We start from the raw sequence: 13,400 nt of genomic DNA on the forward strand, positions 1-13,400 counted from the left end.
AAAATGTTTCCTGTCACTGGTTACATTTAGGCCAAAAAGGTAATTCTACTAAAAGTTATACTCAAATGTACCTGCAATGTATCAGATGTTCTAATTCATGGTTCCCATCATATTATGTGTCACCCTTGCCTCAAACCAGTACAGTTTTCACTCCTATGCCCAGGCTACCAATTCCTCCTCCGCAAAACTAGTCCATTTGGACCAAACTTTTAAACAAAAGTTCTAATCTGGCTCAACAGACTCCTCAAATAACTCAGTCTGTGGCAACCACACAAATTTACGCTTTAGCTAAAAGGCTCCCAGATTAAACAATTGAACAACAAAGTAGTCAACCTGACCAAACACCATTGGTAAAATATAAATATGTATTTGCTTATGTATGTGTTTATTATTGCATGATCCCTTGCCACTTTTGTATTGTTCTTGTTTATCATTATGTGCTGTTACTGCCATAAACGGCTAAGTACTGTTGTGCTCAAGCCAATGCATCTAAAAAAGTATGTTATAAATTATAACTATTTTTGTACCTTTTTACAACTTGCATAAATATTAATACTTGTCTAACTTAAGTAGTGACATCATGAGCATGGCTCAGGTATCAAGAGGGGGAAGATGTCACGAATCATGGGTAGTGTGACTGGTAGGTGTGAGTGTATGAATGAATCCATAGCAAGTGAGCTGAAGAGAAGATTATGGACTTGTTTGGTCCAGTCAAGAGCCCCGGAGGATTATGGAATTGTTTACAATGTTAAGAAAAAGGACTGTGTGAGATAAAAGAACTGTGTATGTGGCTGGGGCAGGGTGTCCAGCATTGCGAGATAAGAAAAAGTAACAAGGGAAGAATCTAACCAAGGACAGATTGCTGTTTCACACTTGTGGTGAGGCAAGCGGTGCAAAAACCAAATATTTCTGGATCAGTTGTGGACACACCAGCAAGAAGAAGGGAGTGTCACTAACGGACATCACCCCACCCGGACTGTGAGCAACCAGTGGATGCATCTCACTAGCCTGGCCCCTGCCGAGGGGATATATACCGCACCATTTCCCCCCACGAGTTGGAGTCCGTTGATTCGGCATATTGGGGTGATGTACACATCGGACCTCTGCCTCAACCAAATTAACCAACATTACCTAGAGTCTGGCCAGCCCCAGAGGGTGAGTGTGTGTGAGAGTGTAAGTGTGTGTGTGTGTGTGTTAAATTGAATTAAGAATTAGATTGCTAAATTGGGTTAAGAATTAAATTTAAATTGTTAAGTATTCCGTTTAATTATTCATTTTAATGCCTTTTTCTGTCTTTCACTGTTTGTTTTATATATATATATATATACACACACACATTTAGTGCTTTTAAGATTTGCTCCTAAACTGCTTGCAATAAACTTCTCAAGGGTACAGTCTGTCTGCTGTAGATCTCTTGTTCTGTGGGCCAGTCATATTACACAGTCAGGAGCTCTGTTTGCTCGGTTTGATCAACTGAGCAGCAGCAGCACCCTTTTGTGACACCATCCACCAGGGTGGGTAGGGCAGCTGAGCCAGCTTCCAGTGGCGCAGGGCCCCTTACTCTCCACCTTCCCTCCCTCCCTCCCTCCACTGGAGCCCCTCTGCGGTGTGGGGTCCTGGTCTGAAGGGGCCACCTACTTCTCCTCTGGGCTGCTTTGATAGCTGGGGTGCCACAGGGTGGAGCACACTTGGGCTCGGCAGAGTCCAAGACTGCAATAGAGGCCGCCTGTGTTGTTATTTTTTAATACCCTGGTCTGGGTCCCCGCGGGAGACCCTAGCTCCAGCTAGAGTCAAGCGGCAGCCACACGATGTGCGTTCCAGCGGGGGCAGCCTCACCAGAATGGGCCTCATGTGGCTGCCACTTGACTCCAGCTGGAGCCGGGCAGCCTGTGGGGACCGAAACCGCAATACTAAAAATATCACCATGGGTGGCCTCTACTCCAATCTCAGCATGCAGTCCCACATCAGGAGCAGCAGGGATGGACACTGCGGTAATAGCATCACAGCCTGGCTCAAGCCCCACAAACTCCTTTCCATATGGAAGGCAGAAGGTGAGAGAAGGGACAGGGGGAGGACGAAGGGAAAGCAGGGCAAGGAGAGGAAGGGGCTTGTGCAGAAGGGAGGAGGGCAGGGCAGGAGAACAGAGAGGCATGCAACAAAGGGCAGGGTGGAGGAGAGACAAATGCCAGGGGGCCAAGAGGAGACAATGAGGAAAAGGGCAAGCGGGGAAGAGAAAGGAAGGAAGGTGTCAGTGGGGATGGGAAAAGGAAGGGGACACAGAGGGGACACAGAGGACCATGAGGAGAACTGGGGCAGATGATGGTGAGGGTTGGCACCAGGCAGAAAGAGTCAAGGAGGTCAGGGGCAGTGAGGAAAGGAGGAGGAAACAGGAAGGTGCAGGGTAAAGGAAGATGCAGGTACCAGGGGATGGGGGGAGGCGGAGGGAATGGAAGGACACTGGAGGGGAAGGACAGACACCAGAGGAGAGAAGCAGGGCAGGTGGGAAGAGGGAGGTGTTAGCAGAGGGGATGGGCAGAGGCAGCTGCAGCTGATCAGATGGGACTACAGGAGGAGAGGGCACAGGCGGAACAGAAGGGCTGATGCAGAGGAGGTGGGCAGGTCCTGAAAGGGCTGAGGGGAGTGGGAAAGGCAGGAGCCAGGACAGCAGAGGGGGGTGAGGGATATGGGGGCAGCAGCAGGCAATATGCTCACCATTGGTATAGTCTGGTCTTGTATTGTCTGCAGGGGCACTTGACCCCTTTCTACAGTAGGGTGCTCAAAGCCAGTGAAATTGCCCCCAAACTTTTTACCTCACCCTCTTTCTCCCTGCCCGTGGCCCCAAACCACATTTCGCTTGTAGAATTCCTTAATACTGATTTTTCAATGAAATTGATGCTACATGAAAAAAAAATGATTCCATTTGCGAAGGCCCACTCAGGAGGCATACAAATCTTTATTGCCTTCTCCTCTCTCAAAGGAGAAAAGGGAGCCAAATGAAAACAGAAAGAAAGAAAAACTACAATATTTCGTGGTCCATAGTACACGATTCAAACCAACCCAAGCCAAACCATAACATGTAATTTCCCAGCCAACACTACCAATTTGGAAGAGCTGTCCTCCTCCCATAGGTTTCCCCGGGATTCTGCATCGTCAGTGGCTTGTCACACAGGAGGAAGCGATCCGTCACGCAAGGTACAGTACATTTCCCTGGGTCAGTGTAGCCTGGAGCCCCCCTCAGTGACACCCCCGAACAAGATCAGCTTCAGGCACGCGCAGAAAGACCCAGCTGCAGTTTTCTGCCCTGCCTGGTTCCGAGCAGGACTCGATGCTTCCCAAACACAAGAGGACTCGCCCCGCCGGCAAGAGGGAAAAGCGCAGCGAGAGCGGGCGGGGAACCAGACTTCGCGCAGCAAGTCGCCAGTCTCCGAAATCTTGGGAGGGGACGGGGGGGGGGGGGATTTGTCACAGATCGCCCCGGAGAACAACAGGCAAGAGGCAGAAATCCCCAATCCCGCAGGCGGGCAGAGGGACACCCCGGGGCACCCTGCGGGGGTGAGACCGGAGATCTCCCCGAACGGGGCACCCCGGGCCGGTCCCGCACGGAGCGGGGCCAAGGATCGCGCCGGGTGTTTCCAACCATCTGCCCGCGCCCCGCGGCTCGCCCAGCCCCTCCCGGGGCAGCACGTACCTGGCTGGAGCCTCGGGGCGCGGGACGCTCTGCCGGGCGCGGCCGGACCCCCCTTGGCCTCGGGCCGGGCTCGCTACGCGCCGCTGGGCTGGGCCCGGGCCCCCGCTGCTCGGCTCCAGCCGGGGCGCCCCGAGGGGACCCGGGTCTCGCCGCGTTCGCCTGGCGGAAAGTGAAAGTGACCATGGAAGGGTCGAAGCCCGTGGCGTGGGCAGGCTGGAAAACCCTCGCTCCCCCGCGGGGCGCAGCCCCAGCCCTGCCTCCCGCGCCCACCGCCCGGCGTCGCTCGCTGGTAGTGAAAGTAGCGTCGCAAATCGCATCATTTCCAGCCTGTCACGCAGCGAGCCTGGAGTCCGCTCCCCAACCGCAGCAGCAAAGCGGCCCTTCCCTTTCCTCCAGACATCCATTTCCTACCCAGCTCTCAGCGGGAGAGCACAGCAGACCGCAAAGTGATGGGAACAGATTGACGACAAGAGGTTAGTAGGGGCCAGGCCGGTTAATCAAGGGTTGGGTGGTCAAATCTCCCAGGGGTCAGTTTAGCGGGAGGAATAGCCCAGTGGTTTGCGGGATGGCTTGCTCAACCCAGGATTATGAGCTCATCTCCCACATCCCTGCACTTAGCTTTTCCTCCCCTGGGGCAAGCTGGGCTCTGGGCCCACATCCCAGTAACAGGAAACTTGGAAATTGCTTAATGACGTCTTTGTTTTAGTCTTCAGGGAGAAGTCTGAAGGAATGCCTAACATCATGACTGCTAGTGGGAAGGGGCGAGGTTTAGAAGATACAATTTAAAAAGAACAAGTTAAAAATCACCTAGAAAAGTTAGATGCCTGCAAGTCACCAGGGCCTGATGAAATGCATCCTAGAATACTCAAGGAGCTGATAGAGGAGGTATCTGAGCCTCTAGCTATCATCTTTGGAAAATCATGGGGGACAGGAGAGATTCCAGAAGAATAGAAAAGGGCAAATATAGTGCCCATCTATAAAAAGGGAAATAAGAACAACCCAGGAAACTACAGCCCAGTTAGTTCAACTTCTGTGCCAGGGAAGATAATGGAGCAAGTAATTAAGGAAATCATCTGTAAACACTTGGAAGGTGGCAAGGTGATAGGGAACAGCCAACAGGGATTTGTAAAGAACAAATCATGTCAAAGCAATCTGATAGCTTTCTTTGCTACGATAACAAGGCTTGAGGATAAGGCAGAAGCGGAGGATGTGGTATACCTAGACTTTAGTAAGGCGTTTGGTACGGTCTCGTATGATATTCTTATCAATAAACAAGGCAAATACAACTTAGATGGGGCTACTATAAGGTGGGTGCATAACTACCGGGAAAACTGTACTGAAAGAGTACTTATTAATGGTTCTCAATCCTGCTGCAAAGGTATAATAAGTGGGGTTCCGCAGGGGTCTGTTTTGGGACCGGCTCTGTTCAATATTTTCATCGACGATTTAGATATTGGCATAGAAAGTACGATTATTAAGTTTGCAGATGATACCAAGCTGGGAGGGGTTACGACTGCTCTGGAGGATGGGGTCATAATTCAAAATGATCTGGACAAATTGGAGAAACGTCTGGGGTAAATAGGATGAAGTTTAATAAAGAGAAATGCAAAGTGCACCACTTAGGAAGGAACAATCAATTTCACACATACCAAATAGAAAGCGATTGTCTAGGAAGGAGTACAGCAGAAAGAACATAACATAAGAACATAAGAACAGCCATTCTGGGTCAGACCAAAGGTCCATCTAGCCCAGTATCCTGTCTGCCGACAGTGGCCAGCACCAAGTGCCCCAGAGAGGGTGGACCGAAGACGATGATCAAGCGATTTGTCTCCTGCCATCCTTCTCCAGCCTCTGACAAACAGAGGCCAGGGGGCACCATTTCTATCCCCTGGCTAATAGCCTTTTATGGACCTAACCTCCATGAAATTATCTAGCTTCTCTTTAAACTCTATTATAATCCTAGCCTTCACAGCCTCCTCTGGAAAGGAGTTCCACAGGTTGACTACACACTGTGTGAAGAAGAACTTTCTTTTATTAGTTTTAAACCTGCTACCCATTCATTTCATTTGGTGTCCTCTAGTTCTTCTATTATGGGCCCTAACTTTTCTTTTTCCACCCCCTCCACACCACTCATGATTTTATATACCTCTGTCATATCCCACCTCATTTCCTCTTTTCTAAACTGAAAAGTCCCAATCACTTTAACCTCTCTTCATATGGGACCTGTTCCAAACTCCTAATCATTTTAGTTGCCCTTTTCTGAACCCTTTCCAAGGCCAAAATATCTTTTTTGAGGTGAGGAGACCACATCTGTACACAGTATTCAAGATATGGGCGTACCATAGTTTTATACAGGGGCAGTAAGATATTCTGTGTTTATTTTATATCCCTTTCTTAATAATTCCTAGCATCCTATTTGCCTTTTTGACCGCTGCTGCACACTGTGTCAAAGTTTTCAGAGAACTATCCACGATAACTCCAAGATCTCTTTCCTGATTTGTCATAGCCAAATTAGCCCCCATCACACAGTACCTATAGTTGGGGTTATTTTTCCTGATATGCATTACTTTACACTTATCCACATTAAATTTCATTTGCCATTTTGTTGCCCAATCACTCAGTTTGGCGAGATCTCTTTGGAGTCTCTCACAGTCTGCTTCTGTCTTGACTATTCTAAATAGTTTGGTATCATCCGCAAACTTTACCACTTCACTGCTTACCTCTTTTTCCAGATTATTTATGAATAAGTTGAAAAGGATTGTTCCCAGGACTGACCCATAGGGGACACCACTAGTTACCCCTCTCCAATCTGAAAATTTACCATTTATTCCTACCCCTTTGTTTCCTGTCTTTTAACCAGTTCTCAATCCAAGAAAGGACCTTCCCTCTTATCCCATGGCCATGTAATTTACACAAGAGCCTTTGGTGAGGGACCTTGTCAAAGGCTTTCTGAAAATCTAAATTTACTATATCTACTGAATCCCCCTGGCCTGCATGTTTGTTAACCCCTTCAAAGAGCTCTAATAGATTAGTAAATCATAATTTCCCTTTACAGAAACCATGTTGACTTTTGTCCAACAAATTATGTTCTTCTCCGTGCCTCACAATTTTATTCTTTACTATTGTTTCAACTAATTTGCCCGGTACTGAAGTTAGACTTACTGGTCTGTAATTGCCAGGATCGCCTCTAGAGCCCTTTTTAAATATTGGTGTCACATTAGCTACCTTCCAGTCATTTGGTATGGAAGCCGATTTAAAGGATAAGTTATAAACCACAGATAATGGTTCGGCAATTTCCCATTTGAGTTCTTTTGAAACCCTTGGATGAATGCCATCCGGTCCCAGAGATTTGTTAACATTAAGTTTTTCTATTTGTTCCAAAACCTCCTCTAATGACACTTCAATCTGGGACAGTTCCTCAGATTCATCACTCACAAAAGACGGTGCAGATTTGAGAATCTCCATAACGTCCTCAGATGTGAAGAATGAAGCAAAGTAATCAGTTAGTTTATCTGCAATGGCTTTATCATCTTTGATTGCTCCTTTTATAGCTCAATCACCTAGGGGACCCACAGGCTTTTTAGCAGGCTTCCTGCTTCTAATGTACTTAAAAAACATTTTATTATTTCTTTTTGAGTTTTTTCCTCAAAATCTTTTTTTGCTTTTCTTATTACATTTTTACACTTGATTTGACAGTGTTTATGTTCCTTTCTATTTATCTCACTAAGATTAGACTTCCACTTCTTAAAAGATGCCTTTTTGTCCCTCACTGCTTCTTTCACATGGTGGTTAAGCCACGGTGACTCTTTTTTAGGTCTCTTGCTATGTTTTTTAATTTGGAGTATACATTTAAGTTGGGCCTCTGTTATGGTGTCTTTAAAAAGTTTCCATGCAGTTTGCAGGGATTTGGTGGCTCTGGTCATTGTGCCTTTTAATTTCTGTTTAACTAACCTCCTCATTTTTGTGTAATTCCCCTTTTTGAAATTAAATGCCAGAGTGCTGGACTGCTGAGGTGTTCTTCCCACCACAGGAATGTTGAATGTTATTATATTATGGTCACTATTCCCAAGCAGTCCTGTAATGGTTATCTCCTGGACCTGATCCTGCGCTCCACTCAGGACTAAATCGAGAATTGCCTCTCCCCTTGTGGGTTCCTGTACCAGCTGCACCAAGAAGCAGTCAATTAAGCCATTGAGAAATTTTATCTCCGCTTCTCTTCCTGAGGTGACATGTATCCAGTCAATACGGGGATAATTAAAATCCCCCATTATTATAGAGTTCATTATTTTGGTAACCTCTCTAATCTCCCTCAGCATTTCAATGTCAGTATCGCTGTCTTGGTCAGGTGGTCAATAATATATCCCTACTGCTAATTTCTTATTATTGGAGCTTGGAATTATTATCCATAGCAATTCTATTGAACATGTTGATTCATTTAATATTTTTATTTCATTTGATTCTACACTATCTTTCACATACAGTGCCACTCCACCACCCAGCTGGCCTGCTCTATCCTTTCGATATATTTTATAAAAGAGATTTAGGGGTTATAATGGACCACAAGCTAAATGTGAATCAACAGTGTGATGCTGTTGCAAAAAAGCAACCATGATTCTGGGATGCATTAACAGGTGTGTTGTGAGCAAGACACGAGAAGTCATTCTTCCGCTCTACTCCGCACTGATTAGGCCTCAGTTAGAGTATTGTGTCCAGTTCTGGGCACCGCATTTCAAGAAAGATGTGGAGAAATTGGAGAGGGTCCAGAGAAGAGCAATAAGAATGATTAAAGGTCTAGAGAACATGACCTATGAAGGAAGGCTCAAAGAATTGGGTTTGTTTAGTTTAGAGAAGAGAAGATTGAGGGGGGACATGATAGTCGTTTTCAGGTATCTAAAAGGGTGTCATAAGGAGGAGGGAGAAAACTTGTTCATCTTGGCCTCTGGGGATAGAACAAGAAGCAATGGGCTTAAACTGCAGCAAGGGAGGCTTAGGTTGGACATTAGGAAAAAGTTCCTACCTGTCAGGGTGGTTAAACACTGAAATAAGTTGCCCAGGGAGGTTGTGGGATCTCCATCTGTGGAGATACTTAAGAGTAGGTGAGATAAATGTCTATCAGGGATGGTTTAGACAGTACTTGGTCAGTACATGAGGGCAGGGGACTGGACTCAATGGCCTCTCGAGGTCCCTTCCAGTCCTAGTATTCTATGATATCCCTCTCAGCCAACAAGGGAAGGGGGGAGCTGAGAGAGGGCAGGGAAGCAGGTGGCCAGAGCCCCTTCCCAGCAGGCTGGCCCAGCGCAGTGTGTGCCTGCTGGAGCTCCTCTAACCAGCACATTGGCCTGTTCCCTGCCAGCAGATCAGCCTGTTTCCTTTTCCAGCCTCTCTGCCTGTAATTGCCAGCTAAAGGGAGACAGGGCCCCACCTTGCCCAGACTGCCGCTTGAACTCCCGACCTGACATCATTAGCACCAGCTCTAGCCAGCCACTGCAAGCAGCCTCACAAGCCTCCCTGGGTATGTCTACACTACAACATTAATTCGAACTAACTTAGTTCGAATTAGTTAATTCGAACTAAGCTAATTCGAACTAACGGATCCAAACTAGCGTTTTGCTAATTCGAACTAGCATGTCCACATTAAGTGGACCCTGAACCAGGCTTAAGGATTCCTGGAAGCAGTGCCGGCAGGGCATCAGATTAGGACTTAGAGCGTGGAGCTGCTGTCTCAGGCTAGCCGAGGGCTGTGCTTAAAGGGACCCGACCCCCACCCCGGACAGATAGTTCTCAGGGGTGCCCTGCTTGCAAAGCACTCCTGGCTTGGATTGCCCGGAGTACCCACACTGGGCACATCACAGCACTCGGCCATCAGACCGGCTGCACTTGCCGCAGCCTGCAATTGGGGGGCTGCAGGAGAGAAGGGGCAATTGGGGGGCTGCAGGAGAGCTACCACCCCCAGAAGCCCGCAGAGCCAGTCCAGTCCTGCCCATCGGGGGCGCGTACCCCATTCTTCCCTCTCCTCTTTCCACTTACCCTTCCCTAGCCCCTCTTCTTGATGTACAAAATAAAGGACAATTGTGTTAAAAAATGGAATCTGTCTTTATTGAACAAAACTGGGGGAGACTGGGAAAAGGAGGTGGGAGAGGGGAAGAGAGAGGCTGGGAGAGGGGAGGGCAACTAAAATGATCAGGGGTTGGGAACAGGTCCCATATGAAGAGAGGCTAAAGAGACTGGGACTTTTCAGCTTAGAAAAGAGGAGACGGAGGGGGGACAGGATAGAGGTCTCTAAAAGCAGGAGTTGGGTGGAGTGGGTGAATTAAGAAAAGTTCTTCATTAGTTCCCATAAAGAAGGGCTAGAGGACACCAAAGGAAAGGAATGGGTTGCAGGCTTCAAAGTAGTAACAGAAAGTTGTTCTTCACAAAGCAAAGAGTCAACCTGTGGAACTCCTTGCTACAGGAGGCTGTGAAGGCTAAAACTAGAACAGAGTTTAAAGGGAAGTGAGATCAAGTCATGGAGGCTGGGTCCATGGAGTGCTATTTGCCAGGGGGTAGGAGTGGTGTCCCTGCCCAAGGTTTGTGGAAGGCTGGAGAGGGATGGCACGAGACAAATGGCTTGGTCACTGTCTTCGGTCCATCCCCTCCAGGGTTCCTAGGGTTGGCCGCCGTCGGCAGACAGGCTACTGGGCTAGATGGACCTTTGGTCTGACCGAGTACGGCCATTGTAAGCTCAGGGCTCAGGGTCGAGGGTCTCAGTGGACCCCCTTGATTTTCATGCACGTCTGCTCCTGGGTGGCCAGGCTGGCAGCTCTCCTGCCCTAGACGGCCACTTTCCTGTGCCTAGTGCGGAGGTCATGGACGAGGTCCACGATGTCCGCACTAGCCCAGGCGGGTGCCCGCCTCTTGCGGTCCCGGGCAAGCTCCCGGGAGCCGCCAGCCTGGTCCCGGGAAGAGGGGGAGGGCTGGGGGGCATCAGGTGGCTGGCTCGATCCGTGCCAGGTGCAGGGTCTGCTGGCTGGGTGCTGGCAGGCTTGCACCTGGCACGGGCACCGTAGCCAGCCCATGCCCCTTTAAGGGGTCCGGGGCCGGGAGGGGGGCAGACGAGTTTCCCTAGTGTTGGCCAGAGTGGCCACCAGGGAAACCTGGGGAGGGCTAGCCTCCCACTAGTTCGAATTAAGGGGCTACATAGCCCTTAATTCGAACTAGTAAATTCGAACTAGGCTTAATCCGCGTGGAATGAGGATTACCTAGTTCGAACTAAGCGCTCCGTTAGTTCGAATTTAATTCGAACTAATGGAGCGCTAGTGTAGTGCCTATGAAAGTTAGTTCGAACTAACTTTGTAGTGTAGACATACCCCCTGTGGGAGAGGAGCCCGGGCAGCCGTAGGGACACTGTGTGGAGCACGGCCCTAAGGGCCCAAGGTTCAAAGAAAGAATTAAAAAATCATCAGCTAGACCCTTCCAGAAAGGAAGGAAAGTCTCCCTCTACTAGCCCCTGATCCACATCCCTAAGGGTATGTCTACACTACAGCACTAATTCGAACTAACTTAATTCGAATTAGTTAATTCGAACTAAGCTAATTCAAACTAGTGCATCTAGACCTAAAAACTAGTTCGAATTAGCATTTTGCTAATTCGAACTAGCGTGTCCACATTGAGTGGACCCTGAACCGAGGTTAAGGCTGGCCGGAACAGAGCCGGCAGGGCATCAGGTTAGGACTTAGAGCGTGGAGCTGCTGTCTCAGGCTAGCTGAGGGCTGTGCTTAAAGGGACAGATAGTTCTCAGGGGTTCCCCGCTTGCTTGTCTAACTCAATGAGGGACAGCAAAACAGTCCTGTCTTGGAGTGCCCTGAATGCCCACACACGGCACATCACAGCACTCGGCCATCAGCCCAGCTGCACTTGCCGCAGGCTGCCATCGGGGGGGGGGGGTCAATCGGGGGGCTGCAGGAGAGCTTCCACCCCGAGGAGCCCGCAGAGCTACCCCAGTCCTCCTCATCGAGGGCTCGTACCCCATTCCTCCCTCACCTCCTTCCACTTACCTCTCCCTAGCTCCCCTTCCTGATGTACAAAATAAAGGACACGTGTGGTCAAAAATAGAAACTCTCTTTATTGAACAAAACTTGGGGAGACTGGCAAAAAGGAGGTGGGAGAGGGGAAGAGAGAGGGTGGGAGACGGGAGGAGGAAACCTGGGAGGAGGTAGCTGGAAGGGGGAAGCCAGGGGAAGAAGGAGGAGGGGAAGTATCAAACTATGGTACCCATATCTTCAGTACTGTGTACAGATGTGATCTCCTCACCCCAGAAAAGATATTTTGGCCTTGGAAAAGGTTCAGAAAAGGGCAACTAAAATGATTAGGGGTTTGGAACAGGTCCCATATGAAGAGAGGCTAAAGAGACTGGGACTTTTCAGCTTAGAAAAGAGGAGACTGAGGGGGGATATGATAGAGGTCTATAAAAACATGAGTGGGGTGGAGAGGGTGCATAAAGAACAGTTCTTCATTAGTTCCCATAATAGAAGGACTAAAGGACACCAAATGAAATGAATGGGTAGCAGGCTTCAAATTAATAACAGAAAGTTCTTCACAAAGCAAATAGTCAACCTGTGGAACTCCTTGCTACAGGAGGCTGTGAAGGCTAGAGCTATAACAGAGTTTAAAGAGAAGTTAGATCAATTCATGGAGGTTGGGTCCATGGAGTGCTATTAGCCAGGGGGTAGAAATGGTGTCTCTGGCCTCTGTTTGTGGAAGGCTGGAGATGGATTGCACAAGACAAATGGCTTGGTCATTGTCTTCGGTCCATCCCCTCCAGGGTACCTAGTGTGGGCCGCTGTCAGCAGACAGGCTACTGGGCTAGATGGACCTTTGGTCTCACCCAGTACGGCCGTTCTGATGTTCTTATATTCTAAGCTCAGGGCTCAGGGTTGGGGGTCTCACTGGACCAACTTGATTTTCATGCAAACCTGCTCCTGGGTTCGCATGTGGCTTTTGGTGATCAGGCTGGCAGCTATCCAGTGGCTATCCTTTGATGTCGACTGCGGAGCGTCCAGACTATCGCGCTGAGCCGACAAACAGCTGATCGGCTCAGCGCAGCAGCCATTTAAATTTAAATGAAATGGCGAGTATTTAAATCACCGCTTCATTTCCCTCTGCCTAAAAACCTAATCTACATGGCTCCGTCCATGGATCCATGTAGTCTAGACGTGCCCTCAGAGACAAAATGGGGGAAAAACCAAACATTCCTTTGTCCTAGGTTGAAATTCCTACCTACATTCCTATTTGTTACTGCACCTGGCTAGGTGTAGTTAACCCCTTAGTCACTAGCTTAGAAAAGAGGAGATGAAGGGGCGATATGTTAGAGGTCTATAAAATCATGACAGGTGTGGAAAAAGTGAATAAGGAAAAGTTATTTACTTGTTCCCATAACCTAAGAACTAGGAGTGACCAAATTAAATCAATAGATAGCAGGTTTAAGACAAACAGAAGGAAGTTTTTCTTGACACAGCACACAGTCAACCTGTGGAATTCCTTGCTGGAGGATGTTATGAAGACCAGGAATTTAAGGGTAAGTCTTTACTGCAACTTTATTTTGAAATAACTTAGTCCACTTCTACACAGCAGGTAGTTATTTTGAAATTGTTTCAAAATACTGTCAAGCTGGAGGACTTCTTACTCTGAGTCCTGTAACCCTCACTGTATGAGGAATAAGGGAAGTTGTAGGATG

The 13,400-nt window shown here is 48.3% G+C and overlaps 1 protein-coding gene across 3 annotated transcripts in view; it reads right to left on the reverse strand.

The window, feature by feature from the left end:
• LOC102460034 (zinc finger protein RFP-like) overlaps positions 1-13,400 on the reverse strand; it is an 84,322-nt gene that overhangs the window by 32,411 nt on the left and 38,511 nt on the right. Inside the window, exon 1 of one of the 3 annotated variants that reach the window (XM_075914036.2) lies at positions 3,689-4,386. The exons of 1 other annotated variant lie outside the window; for it this stretch is intronic. Coding sequence is in view for 1 of the 2 variants with exons in the window: in XM_075914034.2 (XP_075770149.2) it covers positions 3,099-3,126 (28 nt within the window). In the remaining variant the exon portion in view is untranslated. One more of the 3 variants, XM_075914034.2, reaches the window with a different exon arrangement.

Source organism: Pelodiscus sinensis, chromosome 19, assembly GCF_052426305.1.
Source record: "Pelodiscus sinensis isolate ZL-2025 chromosome 19, ASM5242630v1, whole genome shotgun sequence".
NCBI lineage: Eukaryota > Metazoa > Chordata > Testudines > Trionychidae > Pelodiscus > Pelodiscus sinensis.